Here is a 22,507-nt window from a genome sequence, read left to right on the forward strand (position 1 = left end):
TTGGGAAGATCTTCTAATAGCTCTGATAGTTAAAAGACGTATTGAGCTTTTGCATGAAGATCTGAGCAATTCAAATCTAGTTTGGCAGATTTGTGTCTTTCCATATATTTTCGTGCAAGAACAAAATATAAATAGAATAAAGAGCTTCATTTAGAGCTTCGTGAAATCAATTCAAAATGAACTTTTTGTGTATTTTCGACACTCTAACTTTTAATGACTAGATCTTTCACAAATCAAACAAAATTAAAATAAAAATTAGTTTGTCCAACTTATAAAATGCCAAAAAACCATATAAAAAGATACACCAAATGAACCCCTAATAAATGGGTTGAAAGGATCAAGAGTTCAACTATTTGAACCGGTGGGTCATCGGACAAGTTAATGGGGTTTTGTTTTTTTTTTTTTCCTGTAATATTGCAGGTTAGATATTAATTAGAATCAGAATTATGACCGGGTCACAGAGTGATTGAAATTAACCCAGGTAAATAGAAAAAGTTGTTGGCCCCCAGAGATAGTTTCTGGGAATGCTACATTACCAATTTACCACATGAGATTGGATAAATTAGTAATTGTTTCCTTAATTTATTTTGATTAAAAACAAAAATATGGAAGTGAATAGGTGAACTGCCGCGAAAGTGCCCAACCCAGAAACTCTGGCCCCCAACAACCAAAGTTATCCCCAGGTAAACAGGGCTTAGAGCATTGGACAAACCAACCTTTGCCAGCTCAGGCCTGGACTCATGATTCATGAACTAGTTGGGCATGGGCTTAGCTAATTTATATTGGGCTCAAGTCAAAATATGGAGCCCATAATTCAAGGCCAGCCCAGACGAACAGTTTATATATTAATTAATTGGATAAACTGCTGAAACTTCTCCTAAGGTTTTTCATCGTTCCTGAAATCTCCCCTTAAGTTTAGTAATTACGATCATTTTCATAGAACTTTCTCATATAGTTGCAAATAGATCTTTTTTGTTAAAATACTTTAATAAAAGAATTGGAAATGTCTAAAATATCCATATAGTTACTATTGAGGCTGGTTCCTAAAGTAAAAACCATGATTTTGAAAACTGGACCGAATAATTGGACCAATTGACTTGGGAATTGGTTAAGTAATCGATTCTGTTTCAATTTAAAACTGTTTTTTGGCAAAAAACTGTTGCTTTGGTCAGCGACCCACTGACCCAGGCAGTCGAACCATTGACCCGTCGACCCGGACAATGGTTTTTTGCCGCTTTTTATTTTATTTATTTATTTAAGTTAAAACAAGCCGTCCGTTTGAACTGGACTGTTGGACCCAAGAACTGGTCCCTAGAATGATCCCGTGTCTCGTCCAGTTTTTAAAACCTTGGTGAAAACAATACAAACTTTAAGAACAACACACACGGAAAAAAGAATTTGAAAAATAAATTAATTTTGGAAACGAAATCGGAAGGGCTTGGGGTAGCGGTTAATATGAAGAGAAAATTTAGGAAAAAGAAACATTTTGATCCAAATACACATGGGTATTTTGAACATTTTAGAAGAGAGGGCTCTACTTGCAACTGTATCAAAAACAAGTTCAAGAGAGTGATTGTAATTACCAAATTTCATGTGTGGTTTTTAGTAATTTATACTAATTAATTAAATAATAATATTACTAATTAGAATTAGATTTATTTAAATTTTTGGGAAATCAAGCCATACAGGCATAGGGTCACTGGTAACCCCAGACAGAGTAGAATTGTCCTGCTGAATCATGGCCGGCGTGGCCGTGGGTGGCGGTGATTCCCACAATCATTTTAATATTAGAAAAGTTACACCAAATTGTGTTAACAGCCCAACCGCACAGAATGGACGTCCAAGCTTCCTCCCCAACCAAAACTCATTTGCATTGGTTCATTTCATTGGTTGGAAGTGCATCTTATTAGCCATACTCCATTGTCTCTATGCATAAAAGTCAGTACTGTGCATGAATAAACTGAACCATTTTCGTATCTCCAATTGCTATTTGATGCAACCCCTTTATGAAACTTGTAATAATTTAATCTCTGCATAATTACAAAGCATCTCTCTCTCTCTCCTCTGTTCCCCACAGAGAAGAGTTTGCCTCCAAACGACAAGGGGACCAAGGAATCCTTTTAACTAATGTTAGTTTTAAAGCTGGAAAGTGCCAATAGGAGAAGAGCTTTGGATGGATGCAAATTATATAAAACTTGTCAACAAAGGAGGCTTGCACTGACTGAATCCGGTTTCTCAACAAAGACGATCCACGTCTACTTCTTCTTCGCTCTCCGTCCTTCTGTGGTTTTGTTTTTCTCAGTAACCAGTAAGAACTGAGACGGCCTTCCATTTCAATTCTTTTTATAATTATTACATCAGCGTCCGTGGCCCGATTCTTTTTCGTTCAATCATGTATTCTTCATAAACAACACTTCTTTTCCGTGTGGATGAACTGGCAGCATCTCTGGTTCAATTATAAGCTTGCCGCCCTCCCCTGTATTCTCCGATCGACCGCCATCTCTGGAGCCTGGACTCTCTGACCTTCTCTCTCTCTCTCTGGTCCTGTCATTTACTTTCATCGACGAAGTTGGTGTAATGGGGAGAAAGCCTTGTTGCGAGAAGATTGGATTGAAGAGAGGCCCATGGACAATTGAGGAAGATCACAAGCTCATGAACTTCATCCTGAACAATGGCACACAGTGCTGGCGTCTCGTCCCCAAGCTTGCAGGTGCTTGCAGATGCAGAGAAAGATATGTTCATTTGATTTTTATTTTCTAGCTAGTTTGCTACGATATAATTAATAATTAAGAAACCCAACCCAAATGATATCTCGTCTGGTTTATGGTTGATGATGAAGGTCTGTTGAGATGTGGGAAGAGCTGTAGATTAAGATGGATCAATTATCTGAGACCAGATCTCAAGAGAGGGGCGTTGTCGGAGATGGAAGAGGATCAGATTATCCAACTCCATTCTCGTCTCGGTAACAGGTATATGCCATGCCATTATAAGTTATATCATGCCACCTCCTTCACCTATAAAAACCATCTCTGTTATAATTAAACAGCGACCTGCTATTATATACAAATTTCAGTTCTTAATTTCTCTGAGCACTCATTTGCCACAATCTCTCGTAGGTGGTCTAAAATTGCAGCGCACTTTCCTGGTCGGACAGATAATGAAATCAAGAACTACTGGAATACACGAATTAAGAAGAGATTGAAGCTTCAGGGCTTAGACCCTGTGACCCATAAGCCAATTGAACAGGAGAAAGACAAAGGTTTGAAGATTGAGCCACTGGATACTCGTAGGTTTCAGGAGATACCAGCAGTTCCTCAGAAGGAATTACAAGAAAACTGTCGATCAGATTCAGATGAAACAGTTGATCTCTTGCATGATTATGAGATGCTGTGGGAGGAGTTGGACATGGGACTAAGTTCCGATAATCCAGAAATCTGCAGCCTCACAAAATATTACAGCCCATCAATTTCTTTGGAAGTCTCCTTCAACCCATCCTGCAGCACTGGTGAATCCTCATCTCTGCAAGAAGACTCTGGCCAATGTTGGATCAACAATGTTGATAATTCTGTCCCTCCCAGCTGGGATGGGTTCCATGACGTAGAAGATATCTTCCATTTCGAAAATCATCAATAAACATCAATTCTACTCCCACGAATTACGTACTCTCATCGAGAAAAGAAAAAGAATAAAGCATGATGACATATAGTTAAAATCTCTTACGTACTTGTGGCAATTCGATCGGATTCTTGCAATTTAAGTCCTTTTTTCATACCCCAAACGGCGTATTTCCATATTGATCGATCACTATCTCCTCGTCACCTCATTCAACTTCCACTGGTTCATTCCACAAACTTGTATTTATTTCTTATTAAGGTTTGTCTTTCTTTACGCTTCTCCTTTCTGTAATTATATATTATTGCATGTATCAGATCTATTCATAGAAGAGGCACCATCAACCTCACGAAATTTCATGTGTTGTTGGAAAATGATATTCATTCAGTAAGTTTTACGATTCGAATGGGCTGATTACTGGTCGAATTGGCAAAATAATTTCGACTATGATACCGGAAAACTTGTAAATAAGCAATCAGGCATGATTCTTCAAAGTTGTAAGGATTGGTACCGGTCTGAGTTAACAATGGGATGAAAACGTCGTCATCATCATCTAAGCCTTGTCCATCCTGTTTCGCCATTCTGTTCCATGCATTGCCATATCTATAGTTAAATTATGGGTACAATTCAGTGTCCCTTCGAGTATACATAGGCATGAGATCAAACCCACGTTAGGTGCAGGCTCTTTATGTTAAGGTCAATGGACATCATGGGTGTACCTGCCGCGCGTCCCCACCCCTTAATCAATCTGTAATGTCATTTCTTATTACTTCCCTCCTATTTCACTTTTCGGTAAGTTATTTATCCAGCTAAATATACCTGCGAAAAACTTGTCCTGTTAAATGTATTTACCTATGTTCTTTTATTTTTCAAGTAAAAAAAAGAAAATAATCATTTTAACCATAAAAATTCATTATAAAAAGAGTCATTTTTGTTCCATTCAAGCGTTGGAATTTTTCCTCCAAGTGAAAAAGTTATTTACTCACTTACGTGATACCTAGGAAAATAGACTTTCCCACATTAATCTAAAAAAAGAATATGGAATTCTTGGTCAGTGGAAACTAAAATTCCATTGACCAACTTTACCCCCTCCCAAAATCCAGAAAAAGAATAACCCCTCAAATCCTTTTGAAAAGAATCAAGTGAATAAAAGTTACCTAGTTTTTATATTTGGATCTAACTCAAATAGATGAATTTACAGGATAGAGAGTTAAATTTAGTTCACATCTCCTCTAATTAAGCTTCTCTTCTTGAGGAATTATGATCTCCTACCCATTGGATATTAGAACTACAAATCAGGAACCTCTTCTGTCACTTGTATGTTGTCCTTCATATATGGGATATGTTCCAGATGTGCGGATGTGATTGTCCTGTGGGTAGGGTTCTTGTAGGTAGGAGCTAGATTCGGATTGCTTCTTCACCCCTATAAATTTTGTAGCTTTTTCAATAAGAAAAACAAAGTGTAGGAAACATGAGCATCAACAACCAATTAAGTTTCCTTTTTATCAGGAAATTGAATATAATTATACTTCTATTAAATATGGAGATCTTTTAACACCAACCATAATATTATTAGAAAGAAATGAAGCGTTTATTGGCTTTTTAACATTGAATATGAATAAGACATTGTGAAACGTTCTGGGTGAAAAAAAATTGCAAACCGATTTTTTTTTTAATTTCTTTAAAGGACTACACAATGGGGGTAGCCCATCCCCCAACCCAGGTGCTGGCGGGATTCAATCCCAAGTCTAGATTAAGACCAGCAGAGACCTTACCAATCATATCTGTTAATGTTAGACATTAATTCAATATCTATCAGGCCTCGTTTGCTAAATGCAGTTATTTAGGTAAGTTTTTTCTATGAAACACTTACTCAGGTAAGTGAATTTATACATGTTTTTTTATTTCTTATGTAAATAAAGTAATGGCCATTTTAACCATACAAATCCATTATCAGAAAGGGTATTTTTAGACCATTCAAGTGTTGACAATTTTCCTCCTGAGTGGAGAGGTTATTTACCCACGTAGAAGATGGGTATCACTTACCCGGGTAAACAATACTCAAAAAAATAAAATTTTTCTAATCTCCATATAAATCTGAAAATAAAAAAAAAATGAGATTCTTTATCAATGAGAACCAAAATCCCATTGACCAACATTCCCTTTTCAAAAGATTAATTAAGAGTGGTATATTTATATAAAAGTTTTTGCAGCACAACGGAGAATAATAAGTATCGCAAGTTCGCCTGTATCTTTTGTGGGACTGTGACCAGACTTTGCCATAATTTTATACGATTGATGAGACTTGGAGAGAGATTCATGACTTGTTGCGAGCAAGCAGCCAACTGCACATGTAGTGTTGCTACCAGAAGGTGAGACTTATGCACCGGCCGGAAGGAATTCGATTCATGCCAATTCAATGGGGTACGACTGTAATGCATTCCAATCCAATGATTTCAAACGTACCTGGACCTAATAAATTTTTCATTTAACTTAAAAGCTTAATTTGTTACATGAAAATTTTACATATATGGGGTTTTATTCTATAACATGTCCTCCGAACACCTATCAGATTTAAAGCGTGAACAAGTGCAAACCCTCAATGTTTTCCGCTACAATTTTTAATTAATTATACACTTGGCCAAACAGATTCTGATACCATCTCAAAAAACTGTTCAATTCATCTATATATATGTATCTGCTCAAGAACATTAAGAATCTCATACAGCGATTCAATTCACCGTTTTCTTTAATTAATATTCATTCGCGAGGCGACAATTCCATTTGGAGTATTTGGATATTATAAAGGGTTGTTCACTGCTCAATCTCTGATTGATTTTAATATAATATAAAGGGTTACGAAATTGGCACATAGCCACATACAAGCCCTTATCTTCAAAGTTCTGTTCACTTCTGCCATTATGGTTAGGGAGGGGTATTGGGAAGGAAACAGAATTATGAAGGAGAAATGATTCTTAAAACCTTTACAGACTGGAAATCATGTAAGAAAGACATGAAAATAAAAGACCATTTCCCTATGTTAAGCCCCACCTATATGGGGTCTTAAGCAGGGATGCAAATAAATTGGATCAAATTCAAATTAGGGTATATTCAAGTTTGATCCGATATTATAAACCTCATAAAGGTCAATTTGAATTCAAATCCGTTAAGGATGTGGATATCTAAATATGATCCGAATTGATTTAATTTCTATAAAATTTAATAAATTATTAAAAGAAATAAACATAACCATTTATATAGAGAAAAACAAAATAAACATAACCATTTTATCATATATGTCTTTTTTATAAAAATAAAATAAAAAATTACAAAAAATGCAATATAAACATATTTACAAATAACTAAATAACTATATCTATCTATCTATGTGTGTGTGTGTGTGTGTGTATATATATATATATATATATATATATATATATATATATATAGAGAGAGAGAGAGAGAGAGAGAGAGAGAGAGAGAGAGATTGGATGGACCAAAAAGATATATTGAATTGGATCAGTCCAAACTTAATAGTCCAAAGTATTTATTGGATTGGACCCGGTCCCATCCATAGTGGACTTATATTGGATTGGGCTGGATAGAGCCAATGTTCTGGTCCATTGATAGAAAATAAGAACATAGGTGTCAATGGACCCGGTTCAGATTATAATTGATCTAAATTAAAACAAACTAATTGAACAAATTGGACCGTCCAGACATTGAATTTGACTGGTCCAAAATATTCATTGGATTGGATTGGACCTAATCCATTTGTAATGGACTCACATTGGACTGGATCAGATTGGACCAAATCCAGTCCAATTCACACCGCTATATATAGATTCTTTTGGATCGGAGGGTGATCCAATCAAATCCTATTATGTCCTCCGATCCAAAAATCCAAAAGGAGATATCTAAATCTGACAAAATATGATTATATTTGAATTCAGATCGAATCATGGTCCAATCCATTTTCACCCCTAATCAACTTAGTCATAATATTTGAGTAATTAAAACAAAAAATTGATATTAAAATATTTTCACTTTGAACATTTTAAGAAAATTACATACATCTTACAATTGAAAAAAAAAATCTAAGAGAAATAGATATATATCACCCCTTTGAAAAAAGAATTTTACCACAGAATTAACAAACCTCTTAACAATATCAATTCTAAGAGAAACAACGGTTAAAAAAGAAATTACAAAAGTAAAAAAAAAATTAAAATTTTTCATCAATGCAAAGATAAAAATTATAATATATACACCAAATAGATAAAATATTAAATAAATAATATATAATGAAACATAAGTACAATCATATGAAAAAAAAACCTGTAATAAATAAGAACTTACAAGAATAATATCATTCCCAAAAGTTTTGATCAAGGGAAAGAAATAAAGGTGATCGACAAAATAAGAAATATAATTTGTAAAGAAAAACAAAGCCAATAATAAAATAAAAAAAAATCTAAGTATGCACATGAAAATTTCATTTTCAATAGAAATTTATACAAGGTGGGCTGCTTTTAAGCTTAAACACATATTCTCACGCTTGCCAGCACAAGATTTTATCATTGCATCAAGAAATAGCCCCAGATTATGAGAACTAGGTAAGAAATGAAACAATTGGTAAACTATAGGTAAGATAAAAATGTTCATTAAGACTTACAAATGATAAAAGAAGTTTTCCACACATTTGGCAAGGGTTTTGGTTTTTGTTGATTTCTTGTGTCTTCTTGCATAACATTTTCTTGCTGTCTTATGTGAATTTCTTTGCAAACTCCCATATCATAGAGAAAATCCCATCACTCTTGGAGCTGGCTCTCATATCTCAGCTGGACTTAAAGACTTCTTCGTGAGGATTACTTTAATCTCCAGGTTCTGCGTATTGATTAATTGGTTTTGTTTTGTTTTGGCTTAATTTTCTTTTGGGTGGGTTTTTAGTAGGGATGTCGATGGTTCGATTAATCGAATTATGGACAACTTTTGCAAATTGAACCGGTTTTATCGGTTTTTAATATTTATAATATATTAAATAAATATATGTATAATATTATATTAAAAATAATATTATGAAAATATATAGTATATTTATAAATAGATTATGACAATATAATATATGTACATATTTATATATAATGCATATATTTATATATAATATATAGAAAATATGTGACATATATTTAAAATATATATAAAATATACATGTATATACTGGTCGATTCGGTTAACTGTCAGTTTTTCTAAAGTGACCGAAAACTAAACCGATTCTTTAATTTTTCAAAAATACCAGACCAAAATCGAAATGATCAGTTTAATTTTTTGATTTTTCGGTTTTTAATAGACACCCCTAATTTTGAGAGGACGAAGCTGAGAACATTTTATTGTGGGTTACGAGGAAGGCGGGCTACATCTTCCCTTCCTATTTCTAATAATCTTCCCTACCTTATGGCTAATAAAATTTTAAGACGGTTGCCTCTCCACCGAAGCTAAAGTTTGGAGTTAAAAAAAAAAAATACCAAATGAAGCAAACTTCTTGCTTCTTCATGGTTTGTAAAACTTTTTCAAATGTTTCTCTTTTCAAAAGAAATTTAACACTGCATCTGCTGCAGTGGCCCCACCTATAAGTCAGAGGCCATGACAGTAAATTAAAGGCTTTGATTTATTTGTGGATTGCTAGAAAAAATGAGGAAACTTCATATTTCTAGCAAGATTAGTTAAACAGAATGCTAGTTAGAGAGAAAATCTAAATAGCTGAAAATTTTTTACCCACAGATGATACATGTCTCTCTCTCTCTCCTACCACCATGCCTAATTCCTTGCTAAGTTCAATGGTTCAGACTCGCCACCAACCATAATGTGGAATGAAGGAATCTCTCCAGTTATTGGCGAGATAAGATCCAAAACCAATTAACCATTTGCTAAATTGAGCTGGAACTTGAATCCAAGTGGAACTTTGAAATGTACAAAATGTTTATATAATTTTTTAGAATCCAAATGCATCCCTATAAAGAAGGAGAAAAGATTCCCCATTTATTTATTTTATTGATAAATACATATGGGTACTTTTGCCTATTAAATCAACTACTTTTGCCTATTCAATCATTACCTGTTGAATAATATTTTGAGTTAAAAAAAATGAATTGCCTGTTTTGAAGTAATATATCAATATTTTTTTTTTTCATGTCTTATTAGAGAAAAAAAATTGGTTGTAGAACCTATCAACTATAATTCCTAAAATCAGCCTATGGTTTTATCACTTTCATGGTAGAGATGAAAATAAGCAAGTCTCAAAGTATAACTAAGTATTATACCAAAAAAATAGTGTCAATGGAATGTTAAATACTAGGAATCAAGGGGGTTCTACCAACTGAGGGGTAGCTCAATTGGTGCGATGGATGAATTGTCCCTGAAGTGGTGTGGTTTCGAATCCTGCTATTATCATTTATAAGAAAAGAGTTGATTAATACCAAAAAAAAAAAAGAAAAAAAGAAAAAGAATCAAGGGGGTTTAACCATTCCTAGTCCTAGTATATCTATTGTGAAAATATTAAAAAAAAAGGAGTGTATCAAAGTTTAAAAACTCAATATAAATTTGTTTGTGTATCATGAGTATTGATACTTAGAAATTGTAATTATGTAAATAAGGAAAGTAAAATGATATATGCAACTGTTATAGGTTAGGGAAGAGAAGGAAAATTGTATGATTAAAAGATTCTAGTGTAAGAAAATGTGCTATGCAATGTGCAAGTTGTATGGTATTTAGATTTAACTTTATAATGTACATCAAACCCAAGACAAATATCGGATTTATAAGTTGGTATAGATGCCGGGAATTTGGAGCTCATAACCATGTATGTACTATGTTCATCATATGCAAGTTATATTTATATATAACCTGAATTTATATTCCACTTATGCAATAGAACTCTTGTAATTTATACCTTGGTTCTAGTTCCTCTACATCTTAGATTGTATTACACAAAACAAAAAATATTATGAAATATGACATCTATTTTATAGACACTGTTAACACCATTGCCTTAGTATTCAAATAGAGACGGGACAAGTCTTTGTTGATTTGAGTTCATAAGATTGTATGGAGATTTTTCAAGCATAAATTTTATTTGTTTCTCTGAAAAATGGATGTGATTTTTGAAAAAAAAAAAGAATTAGCTGTTTGTGCTTGTTTCAACATGATGTTGACAGAAAACTTTCATGCCAAAATATTTTAGCTACTACTTTAGCCCTTCTAAAGTGAAATTTTTGTTTTTCATAAATTTACTTTGATTTACTGGGAAAGAAAAACAAAGTTCCAAACTTCCAATTGTGTAAGGAGTGGAAATATAATGAAAACATTTGAGTAGTCATGCCAAGTGTAGTCTATACCAGATGAACCTCTGTTTCAGATTCAGAGTTGCATCTCCAAACTGGGAGTTATCTAATTCTGGACTCATGGTTTCACTAGATCGTTTCACAAAATCCTCCCGACCCTTGATTTCTTTTCCTGTTTTATGCCGTTTAGGAATAGAAAATTGAGGTTATCCTTTCACTGTTATTAGACTCTAGATTTAGAACTTTCAAGTGAATTTGTCCAAGTCATTGATGACTGAAGTCTCAGGAAATATTTTCTGGCTGCAATTAGATATCTGCAGATGTATATTATTAAGGTGTTGCCCACATTGGAGAACTCATGGACCTGAAATTTTGCAGGGATGCTTGCCACGGTCGCAACCTGCTAACTTCTTGTGTCCACTTCATGAGATTGCAGTTTGCAGGTTCCTACTGGCCTGATTCTTTCCTGGAAATAATAAATCAGATTCAACCGAGCTTCCTCTTATCCAAAATCTCAAAGTTAAAAAAGGGTACGTCACATCCAGGTTGTGAAGTATGAAGTTGGATAGCGGCAATATTTTGGCAGCAGAATTTTCAATCGGTAAATTCTATAGGTTAGGATTGAAACCATGAAACAGCAGTTGTTTGAAAAGCTTTAGAGCTACATCGCACAAGGAGGATAAAGGCGACCGCGAGACAACAATTAGCTAACGTTATGCGTTTATGTGTTTCTCCTCTGAAACAGTTCATTAAACCAGGTTCAGCTGGGATATTCAATTGAAATAAAAGAAAATGAGCCAACATGCTCATTTGGGCATTCAACAGTTCATATGGCCATCCTCATAATCCGAACAAAAATTGCATATCTTTTGTGATTTAATTGATCGGACATCACCAACTCAACTCATTAGTAACTTCCGGTTATGGCCTCCAACCGCGCCTGCAATGCCTCCCAGCTACAGGGCATTCTCACAGGTCAATCACTCGAGACAGTTTTTGGATCCTATTGAGTAGGAAGTCCCCTTGCTTAATGGTTGCTTGATATAAAGCATTCTTTGCATCCGGCCTATTGGTTTCAAGCACCCCAGCGACCTTGTCAATCTTGCAATGAAGTTTCCCTGCTGCAATAAAACGGGACAACTCCCTGGAAAGCACAAAAGAAATTTTGTATAGTGTCTATGAACATCTGAACCAGAACTGGATAAAAAGAAGCCAACTCCTTAACAAGGATAAGACTATGATGATGAAAGACTTACAGATCAATAAAGTCCACGGTTACACCAAAGGCTGTTGCCATTGCCTCCATGGTGACACTCTTATATGATTCCAAAAACTGAGAATAGACAACAGTACGGACCTCTCTCATGTAATATCGAAAATGTGGATGCAGGTAACGATCTAATTTTATCTGTTCTGTCAAGCCAGCTGATGAACATGCAAAATAATAGGCGGGAAAAAGGTCAATAAGGCAGGCGACACAAGAATTTCTGACATACTGCAAATAACAGCAAGCCCTATAAAAGTATAAATATCACCAGCCCACATGTGTGGGAATGTGATTACACCCAAGGAAAGGAAAAACCCTTAAAGAATGGTCATAAGTTTTTGAAATAAAGGACCCTTGTGGAATATGCCAAGGGGTTATGGATCATCTTCATTTGAAAAAAAAAAATTAAATTTAGCTTCTAGGAAAACAATAGAGAAATGGAAAATTATAGCAGGTTATAGAACATGCACTTACCAAATGCTGAAAAGAAGGACCTGTACTGACATCCATAGAGAGAGTTCAAGAACTCTGATAGATATGGGACTTTACTAATCACCGTTAATATCTCGGGAGCATCCACCACCTGGCAATATATGGTCATCTTTTGCAATCAGTGAGAGTTAAAAATAGGTAAAATCAACTTCCATTGCCAAAATAAACACAGGGAGGGCGGAGCAAGGGCTTCTTTTTTTTCTTGTTTTTTTTTTTTGTGGGGGCCAAACTGTACTTTGAGGCGAAGGGGGGACTGTAGGGGGGGGGGGGGAGGGGTTGATGCAGGGGGACCAAGGCTCCCCCAGGTCCTCCCTGGCTCCACCCCTGAATACAGGGACCAGCAACCACCAGCATTAACTAACATTGGAATAACACCAAGTATGAAGAGCCCAGCCTATGTGTATTACCTTCTGTTTTAAAGAAACTCTGTCCAAAGATATGATGCTTGTGAGGACAGTATAGAAAATGAATGTATCATAAGGAAAAAGTTCGTAAGTTGTAAAAGTTGAGATGGAATCCAGAAACAGATTGGCAGCTCTCTTGAAGTTTCTAGTGGCCATGCAGTACAAGCCTTCATATACTTTAAGACGATTCTTCCTCTCCCAATCACCTCCCTCTTCAAACAAACTGCCATCAATGATCATATATCAGGAATCAAAAGTTCTGAAATGTAATGTCTTAAAGGTATTTTAAAATTGTAAAAGACTCGTCTTACTTCTTGGCTTTATCAATGCTTTTGGAGATGAGATCAAAGTCCATATAGAAAAAACCAATCTGTAGACTATAGAAAACTATATCCATCTTGTGACCTATTGCTACTGTTTTGCTCTCTGTCAGCTTTAACTGCTCCAATGCTTTTTCCTAGGAATTCAGAAGAGAATAAGCTACACAAGTGCCAAATAATTCACGGATTTTTAAGGAACAAAGAGAGTTGTTGAGCCACAACAAGAAAGCTGCATATACCTTGTCACTGATTCGAATGTAAAACAAGGATTTAGCCAAGTGAGCTTCACGAACTTCACTTTCACCTAGGTTCTCTTCAGCATCGGCAATTCTGTTCAAACGCATCCAGAAGACATTTATGAAAAATAATCCAATAACCATGGCCTTGAGAAAATATTCCAGACCTTGAATAGGTTGTTCTAAATATATAGAAAACCAAGACAGAAGCCAACAAAATCTACGAATCTTTAAGAAAAAGAACTATCTCACCCAAATCAAATAAAAAAAAAAAGAACAAGAAAACTTTTCAAAGGATAATAACATATGTTCTCTGCTTCTTTTTAAAATTTTCACAATAAATGACAATAGATAGACTCCTTTAGAAAACAAAAAAAAGGCTATCTCTAACATACTCCTTATCTTCTCCCTCCTCTTGCTAGGCTATACCTTCCCTAGTTCCCCTTTACATGTTTTTCTCATCAATTTCTGTCAGGAACTAATTTAATAGAATCAATATGTGTCATTTCCATATAACCAATCAAGTCTCCATAGAGAAAGAAATATCTTCACACTGAAACTTATTCATCTTTCAATGATTTTAGGGCAATTTCTTCCGTCTCATATTCCTCCAACAAATTAATTAAGCTTTCCCAGAAATATAATTTTCTAATTACCACAGAGCACAAAGAACAGGATAAAGATCATTCCCAACAGCAAGGGGTAATGTGTTGCCCCACTAGTGTAATGTTCTTAGCTATCTTTTTTAATTTAAGCAAGTAAGACGGGTATGTACAGATGGCCTCTTAGGTGCAATATTACTGCCTATTATTGCTTACATCAGGTAACTCTTCCAGTTTTGAGCCTATCTTACACTGCTGGCAGCTTGGCAATTAGTGAAAGCTCATGTCAAACGTTTAGCTTCAAGTTTTATCTCTCGTTTTGCTGTATTTGCCATCCAGACTAAAAAAAACAGAAGAAATTAAAATTTCAACGTATGTAGTTAGACTACTTGATGCAGTATCCAGTTAAGATTAATAATACTCCTCAAAACAAATCAACAACAAGGAAACCATCCCCATACATCTAGCTCAAAGTCATAAACAAAACCCCTTAAGCCACAGCAAAGAGGACCATGCATTGGCAACGGCAGGACGAATCCACCATAGGTATTAACTAGGGTTAAAGCGATGATCTTTGTACCTCAGAAATAACCACTATAAAAACATGTAAGAGAACCCACTTAAATAGTTCTGTCTAAACCGAAACCAATCTTTTGGGGAAAAAAATCCAAATCCCATGAAGAAAATTTTAGTACATTAGCCAAATTTCCTGCAAAGTATAATAAAAACATTGTATAGATTTTAGAATAGGCCCTAAGACGCTTCTTCACAGAAACTACGTTTCGAATATGAAATCTATTCCTGTATATGCACATTTAACATAATTTTTGTCTTCCACTTTAGCCAGGGAGAGATGCAGGAAAACAAGAACAAAAATAAGGAGAAAAGAAAAGAAACTCACTTTTCGTCAAGCTTCTTGAGCTCTTCGTCAATCTTGGCACGCATGGATTCCAAAACAGCCTGATCCATCTCCAAAATCGAATTAGCAGCTAGGGTTTCGTATAGCGGAGCCATATCTGCAGATGGAAACAAAAGGGTCAGTTCGTCAGTTCTATGAAAAGGAACGAATAAACCAGAAGAGCAGAAACGGAGATCAGAAAGGAAGGAGAAGAGGGGATCTACAGTCGGCTTTAACAGCAGAGAAGACATCTTCTCTAAGGCGGACTTTCTCGATGTCCTCAACGTCTGGATGAGTCAGAAGGAATAGTTTGTGGGCAAGCACGAGGTGTGGTTGCTGAGTTCCCTCATGCGCTTCCATGGTTTCTTAGGGGATCTCTTCTCTCTCTCGACTCTCCCTTTCAGTGCTTTTCTTCACAAGCAAGTGAGAACCAGAGAGGTTCACTTCTTTCTTTTCTTCACAAGCAAGGAGATCACGTTGGCGCCCCGCAGGAGGCGTCTCACATGTACATCTCGCCTTGCATTGGGATCACCTCCCGTACTAATCATGGAAGATGTTCCGAATACACGGGTGGGAGGTGATGTAGGGCGCCGATCTGATCTCTACTATAAGAACTACCAGGGGAGTACCTTATTGGAGCGCTGCTAACGTTGGATTTGAACTTTAGTCACGTGGATGATACGTTGGTGGACCCAGTTAGATGCAAGATTCTAATCTGACGGTTTTAACGTTCGGATCGATTGCTTGACTCTAGGGACACATGAGACACGAGTACACGATCACTGATTGAGGAGTTGTGATCTTCTCGCAACAAAATCTGTCCCAACACTTCCAACATTATCAGTGTCCATACATCATGTATGGGACCCACCGGGCGTATAATGTTCGAATGTATTGGAAGAGAATCTTATTGGCAGGACATCTGGAATGGGATGTGCTCCTCACACTGGAGCGCCTCACATGCACATCCACCGTGCATTAAAAACAGGACATTCGGAATGCAGGGTACGATGTACATGTGAGACACGAGTGAGGTGCGGAGAAGATCCAGTCTCAGGACATTCCTATTCGTGTTTTTTTTATTCACTCATCGAGAGCTATCAAGCTAAGAGCAAGATTTAGGGGGTGTCCTATTTTTTTTTTGGATTTTAAGAAGAGAAAAATTGATAAATGAGATTTTGGTTTTTTGATCAAGAATTCTCTCTCTCTATATATATATGTTTTAGTTTTAGCACTTATATCCTATATCGTTAAATAACTTTTTCACGTAAGAGAAAATTATTGATAAATGAATAAAAAAAATATCTATTTTAATAATGAATTTCTATGATTAAAATGACCATTACTTTATTTACTTATAAATAAAAAAAATACATGGATAAATGTACTATCTTGTTCAGGAAAAACTTACTCCGATATTTGCATTTATGTGGATAAATAATTTAACGAAAAGTGATCGGGCCTTAGGATCCACCTAAGAGAGGACCTGCGTCGTCGATCAACATGATCAGATGCTTGTGGACTCTCTGGTCAATTTAATATAACCTATTTTCAAATATTTGCTTCTGACTCCCGGCAAACCCGAAAATACACACACAAAAAAAAAAAGGATAAACCAGAGTTTTAATGGCTACTCTGTACTGCTACTCTCTCCACTGCGATTTCCGTTAGCCATCCCTCCATGGGAACGAGAAAGATTCAAGATGTTTTCGCCTCAGATCACGACTCTCCCGACTCAGGCAAGTTACCTATCTTTGCCCTTATTTGTTGGATCACTGGATGACTGGAGTCTTGTGTTTTGTTTATCTACTAGGGTTATGATTTCGTTCTCACTGCTTACTGTAAGAGAAGCTACTAATTTTTGCATGTTCCGTTCTAAAAAAATTAGACCATAAATTAGGGTTTTCTGGAAATGGCTTCAGCAACCAGTTCTTCATGATACATGAGCATATGATGTTAGTTTTTGGTGGGGGTAGGGAGAGGTGTATTATGTGTTTGTGTAAAGTTCAAACCAAATATAAAACATTTTAACCTGAAAAGCATTGCTTGCATTAAAAAGAAAACAAGCTTTATTATGATTTAGACAAACAGTGCTTGAAGATTATGTAAGTTTGACAGATTGAAAAAATCTGACGGAGTTTGAATCTTTATTAGCCAATGCCCGACGAAAAATCTGATGTTATTTTTTTTTTCTTTTTAATTTTAACAGAGGTTTGGCGGCAATACTCAAAGCATCGTTCATGCTGGGTCCATCTTGCAGCCAGTGTGCATGCACTTCCAAGGAGAATAACCAGACAAGAAGCCGAAGATATTAGGAGATTCGAATTTACCTCCCCATGTTTTTGGGATGATTTCCCTCACCGTGAGCGATCGAAGAGAGTCACTAGCGATAAGACCACAATCCCAAAGCAGAAGAGGAAGCTAGACACCGACATGTTTGAGCGTTACTTGGAGTTAGTTCTAAGTCCCACAAATGCAGTAGGCTGAATGAATCTCCTGCGTTTTCCCTACCTCTCTAATGACATTGCTTTGCCTTGTGTAGGAGTTTATGGAGGAACTTATCAGAAGATAAGAAGACTTCCTTCACATATCTTGACTCGTTGTGGTTTGCTTTGTATAGAGGAACCACCAAAACAAAGGTGTTGATGTGGATTAAGAAAAAGAACATTTTTTCGTGGAAATATGTTTTTGTTCCCATTGTTTGCTGGTTCGTTTTTCCAGTTCCCATACAATTTCATGTAAGTTGCTCTCATATTGCTCCTCTGCAATTTCATTGATAAGTTGAAATGTTGTTTTGTAAGGCATCATTGGAGTCTTTTGATCCTGTGTAACCTTGGAGAAAATCTACAATCAAAAACCAGAACACCATGTATGCTGCTTCTGGATTCACTTGAAATGACAGACCCCAAGCGTCTTGAACCCGATATAAGGAAGTATGTATTTATTACATGCATTCTTGCCCTTATATATTTGGGTCAAATAACTAGTTCTGTGTATTGGCCATTCCAGGTTCTTGTTGGACATTTACAGATCAGAGGGCAGGCCAGAGAAAGAAGAGTTGATTTCAAAGATTCCTCTTCTGGTGCCAAAGGTGAAGATGTTTCTCCTATTTGACTTTTGTGATCCATATTCCTGTGTTTTTGTCAATGTGGATATAACAAATTATTCGCAGGTTCCACAGCAGAGGAATGATGAGGATTGTGGAATCTTTGTTCTTTATTTTATAAATCTATTTGTAGAATGTGCTCCTGAAAATTTTAGCATTTTTGAGGGCTACCCTTACTTTGTAAGTTCCAGGAATCTTAGTGTTGCCTGTCAGTTTTCGTAAAACAAATTTATGTTGCATTAGATATTGAATAATCTTTTTTCTGCTACAGATGAGGCAAAACTGGTTTAGTTATCAAGGCTTTGAAAGGTTCTGCAAGAAAGTCCTATCATTCTGTTCGTGAACTTTGTGTATTTGGTTGCTGAAACCTTTACTGTAGTCACATAAGGGGGCATGCAGATTGCATATCCTCGGTCACCGGCTAACATGTCCATCTTTGTTAGTTTCAGTCTTTCAGAAATTTATGTGAATTTCAGGTACAGTAATCCAAGGATATACATGATTGATGTGTAAATTGTCAGATGATGGTATAAACATAGGGCTCTTTGGATGCATTGGCCATCCAAATGAAAATACAGCATGTCCAAAAGGTATTTCCCTAAATTGAGGAAGCATTTTTGGAAAACAATTTTGCTTTTTTGGCATTTCTTTCTTTCTTTTTTTTTTCTTTTTTTTTTTTTTGTTGGATGAAAGTTTTGTGTAGTGCCCATATCGCCCCATTTTGCTCAGGCCAGTCCTCTTGGGGTTTTTTAAGCTCTTTTGAGTATGATCCCCCATTTTCATGTAAGTGGTCCTGCAGAATTAGGTGCCTGGCTTCTTTGGGCGATAAATGCATCATGCATAGAAGAGGCAAAGGCATGGCCCATGGCCATGTTCAGTCAGATGGAGAAGGGAAGAAGTCACTGAGAAAAAGTGTTCAGTCAGATGGCAAATGGATTGGTTCGGTTGGATGTGGGTTGAAGACCAACACATCCATCGACCACCCGCGCCCATTGATAATGATAATCCACATTTCTAAGATGTACATGGGTTGCAACCCACCCATCTTGACCCGTTTGAATATTTTAAACTATGTAATCCACTCCTTATTGAGAAAAAAATGGATTTCTCCTATGGTAACACATGTCCCTATCTAATTGGTTCAACCCAAACACAAAAATTTGATTTCTTTAAAAAACAGTTAGAAGGAGAGAGAGGATAGAGAAGTCACATAACCAAGGAGAAAGAACCTAAGGATGTGTTTGGTTTGATAGGAAATAATAGAGAAACAAAATGTTGAAGGAAAGTCCACAAGGATTTTCATGAAATTTCTTGAGAACTTTCTCTTCATTTTCTCTCTCTTTTGTTTTCTATCAAACCAAACCGAGTCTAAAGGAGAGAGTAGGGAGGGAGAGAGGAAAGAGAAATTAGAAAATAGAGAATAGATGAGAGGGATAAGAAAGAGGGAGAATGGATAGAAGTGATAGGAGACAGGAAAGAGAAGAAAGAGTAGAGAGAATAAAATTTGAGAGAATGATACACATAACTTCATCTAGTACTTGCACCCAGAAAAAGCATTTAGTACACAAAGTACCTCTCAAATCATTCATCATCATCTAAACCTTGCTCCAACTATATGGGCCGACTACACAGATCTCTTTGCCATTCTGTTATGTTTAGTGCCACATCCATTGTCAAATTATGAGCACTTAGATCATTTCTTACTACTTCCCAACAAGTCTTTTTCAGTTTGCCTCTATCTCTTCTAGCCCCTATCAACTTTGTAATAGATCACTTCTTCTAGTAGTTGTTGTAAATGGCCTTCTATGGATGTGACCAAATCATTCAGTCTACTTTCTCATTTTATCACCAATTGGAGTAACTCTTAGGTTCCTTCGTATGACTTCATTTTTTATGTACCATTATCCTTCCTGGGGTAAAAAATGAAGTCATACGAAGGAACTTAAGAGTTACAAGTTGATGGGTTAGATGGGTCATCCAGCCAATTAGATAGATTGGATCAGAAATCACCACCTCTAGTTTCTAGCAAGCAGTAGACCTTTCAGCATCTTAAAAGCATATAAACTTTTGTTTGTTTGCAGTGCAAATCTGAAGCAAATACAAATTTTGCACTTGGTTCCGTTTTGCTTCCATTTATTCGTAATTATGATTTGCACTTCTATCTGATACAAAAATTGTATCTTTCGTCTCTAGCAGTGCAAATTTTGCTTTTCAAAAACTGATGCAAAATTTGCACCACCTTCCCCAGCTCAGCTACTCAGTTGTTACAAAGTGGAGACTGCATCACGTTTGCTTCCTACCTCACTCCCAAACAAGTAACCTTCTATTACCTCTATTCTCTTTCAAATAAAGACGACATAATACAAATTTGAAGCAAAAGTCAACCAGAATTTACACTCAGCATATTTTCACTCCCAAAGTTTCTCGAACAGGCAGATTGACAATTACAGGTCTGTTCTATAGGATATATTGCAATCAATTTGACTCTTAGACTTTGTGTCCACCTTCAGAGGGGATAAGGTAGGCTATTTTCAGGGACATTCATTCATTGCAATCTAGTTAAAGCTAGAGAGACTGCATTTTCAGGCCCCTTACAGATGATGTTAATGGGGAATTACACTGGCCCGCGTCTTATAGCCCGGTTTCTTTTATTTGTGTCCCGACACTGACTGCGTGCTCATATTAATTTTGCATCTGAAACGTCGCATTTGCCCGTTTGACATTGCTGCTTTGGATGGGATGAGCAAATGACTTCCTATTTCCCCTTGTATATCGTAACTAAGGTAGCTTCATTTTTTCTCTCTTGCAAGCAAGAAATGATATCTATAATCTATCCCTTTTTATTATTCAGAATAAAAGAGGGTTATTCAAAATTATTGAAGGATTTCTTGATCCAATTCTAATTCCATGAATAATGATGTAATTGCATATAAATAGGATCCAATTTTTAGGCATAACATTCAATACCAGTGATGAAGGGTGATTTGGCACAACCTAGTAAGAAGGGAACACGTAGACGTGATCTGGTCGAGGGTGATAACTCATCTAAACGAACCCATTTTGCAACATTCGGAGCTTGAGTATCCAATTACCTCGGCTTAAAAAACCACCTCGGCATAGAGACACCTCGATACCTATTCTAGTTTGGGACTAAAGAATCGAAGTGCCAGTTTAGAGTTAAAGAGCTAAAACGCCACATAATCGACTCCAAATGCCTCCCCAACGGACCCCAAATTTCTCAGGGTCACGATGAGACTCGACCTAGCTCCGCCTGAATCGGAGGTAAACAATAAACCTTACCAACATATTGCTCTCCTTCAAAAACAGAACAAACCTTATCTGCATGGCCCGAAGATCCCGAAGCTCTCTCGTAAGGCCCACGACTACTCCATTATATAAGGACATGAAACCTCAAGGCAAAGGTAAGCGTGATTATTTTGCTCACTAGCATTTAAGCACTCAAGTATTCAGCTCGCATTCACAATATAAGTATTGACTTAAGTATCGAAGCGACCTCGTCAGGTTAGCTACCCTGGGTTCTCTAATCTACTATTCTATAGATTGGTCCTGTTCGCCGCGCAACTGGAGATCGGATCGTCTTCCAACTAGGAGTATTTAGATCGCGCACCATCAATTGGCACCGTCTGTGGGAAACAATCAAAAGGTCATCCCAACTTTAGTTACAATTTTATTTTTCAATTTGCCCCAATGGACTAGCAACACTGGAAAAAGTACCAAGATGAACGTCATCGGGGGCAAGATCAACAATCAACCTTCCCCCAAGGTCCTACGGTATGCATTGGCTAGTTTACTATTCCTCTTACAGTATCAGGAGTCTTGTCATTGTCCGTACCATAGGGCACTATGCAAGTAAGCATTTCGCTTCCCCCACTGGGTGCGACTTTCTCCGAGCCATCTGTGATCCCTCCTGGAATCGAGCACTCCCAATTCCATGACATTGTTCAGTGCGTCTGGGCAATACAGATCCAGATGCAGTAGGTCCAACAATTCCAACAGTATCAACAGTATTATCTGTACCAGTAGTACCAGCAACAGTTCCCACCACTACAGCCAAACAAGCAACAAATTCCATCCGGGCACCCAAAGTTACGTTAGGTCCAGAACCCCAATCGGCCTAGGACTAGCCAGAACGTCAACCGATCCCCCAATCGGGGTGAGAGAACCTCGCAAGTACCTATTCCTCCAAGGGTCAGGTTTTGCCCCATGGGA

General features: G+C 36.6%; 3 protein-coding genes across 3 annotated transcripts; 2 read left to right on the top strand and 1 right to left on the bottom strand.

Annotated features, from left to right (window-relative positions):
- The first annotated feature begins 1,966 nt into the window (after positions 1–1,966).
- On the top strand, positions 1,967–3,966 carry LOC148853635 (myb-related protein 315-like). Its single transcript, XM_088985892.1, has 4 exons — positions 1,967–2,308; positions 2,442–2,710; positions 2,840–2,969; positions 3,117–3,966. The coding sequence occupies exons 2-4, from the start codon at positions 2,578–2,580 to the stop codon at positions 3,631–3,633; spliced, it is 780 nt and encodes a 259-aa protein (XP_088842018.1). The 5' UTR covers positions 1,967–2,308; positions 2,442–2,577; the 3' UTR covers positions 3,634–3,966.
- A 7,689-nt stretch (positions 3,967–11,655) lies between these two features.
- On the bottom strand, positions 11,656–15,753 carry LOC148853636 (26S proteasome non-ATPase regulatory subunit 6). The gene is made up of 8 exons (XM_088982186.1): positions 15,396–15,753; positions 15,175–15,289; positions 13,675–13,765; positions 13,427–13,572; positions 13,119–13,338; positions 12,694–12,802; positions 12,209–12,377; positions 11,656–12,096 (listed from the first exon to the last, which is right to left on the bottom strand). The coding sequence occupies exons 1-8, from the start codon at positions 15,529–15,531 to the stop codon at positions 11,922–11,924; spliced, it is 1,161 nt and encodes a 386-aa protein (XP_088838312.1). The 5' UTR covers positions 15,532–15,753; the 3' UTR covers positions 11,656–11,921.
- A 661-nt stretch (positions 15,754–16,414) lies between these two features.
- Positions 16,415–18,905, top strand: LOC148853637 (Cysteine proteinases superfamily protein). The gene is made up of 7 exons (XM_088982187.1): positions 16,415–16,910; positions 17,381–17,624; positions 17,714–17,878; positions 17,973–18,104; positions 18,181–18,262; positions 18,344–18,457; positions 18,549–18,905. Exons 1-7 carry the CDS (start codon positions 16,853–16,855, stop codon positions 18,618–18,620), a joined length of 867 nt encoding a protein of 288 aa, XP_088838313.1. The 5' UTR covers positions 16,415–16,852; the 3' UTR covers positions 18,621–18,905.
- Positions 18,906–22,507: the final 3,602 nt, after the last annotated feature.

The sequence above is a fragment of the Nelumbo lutea genome, chromosome 4 (assembly GCF_056320005.1).
Source record: "Nelumbo lutea isolate HS-2025 chromosome 4, American lotus-T2T, whole genome shotgun sequence".
Classification (NCBI taxonomy): Eukaryota; Viridiplantae; Streptophyta; class Magnoliopsida; order Proteales; family Nelumbonaceae; genus Nelumbo; species Nelumbo lutea.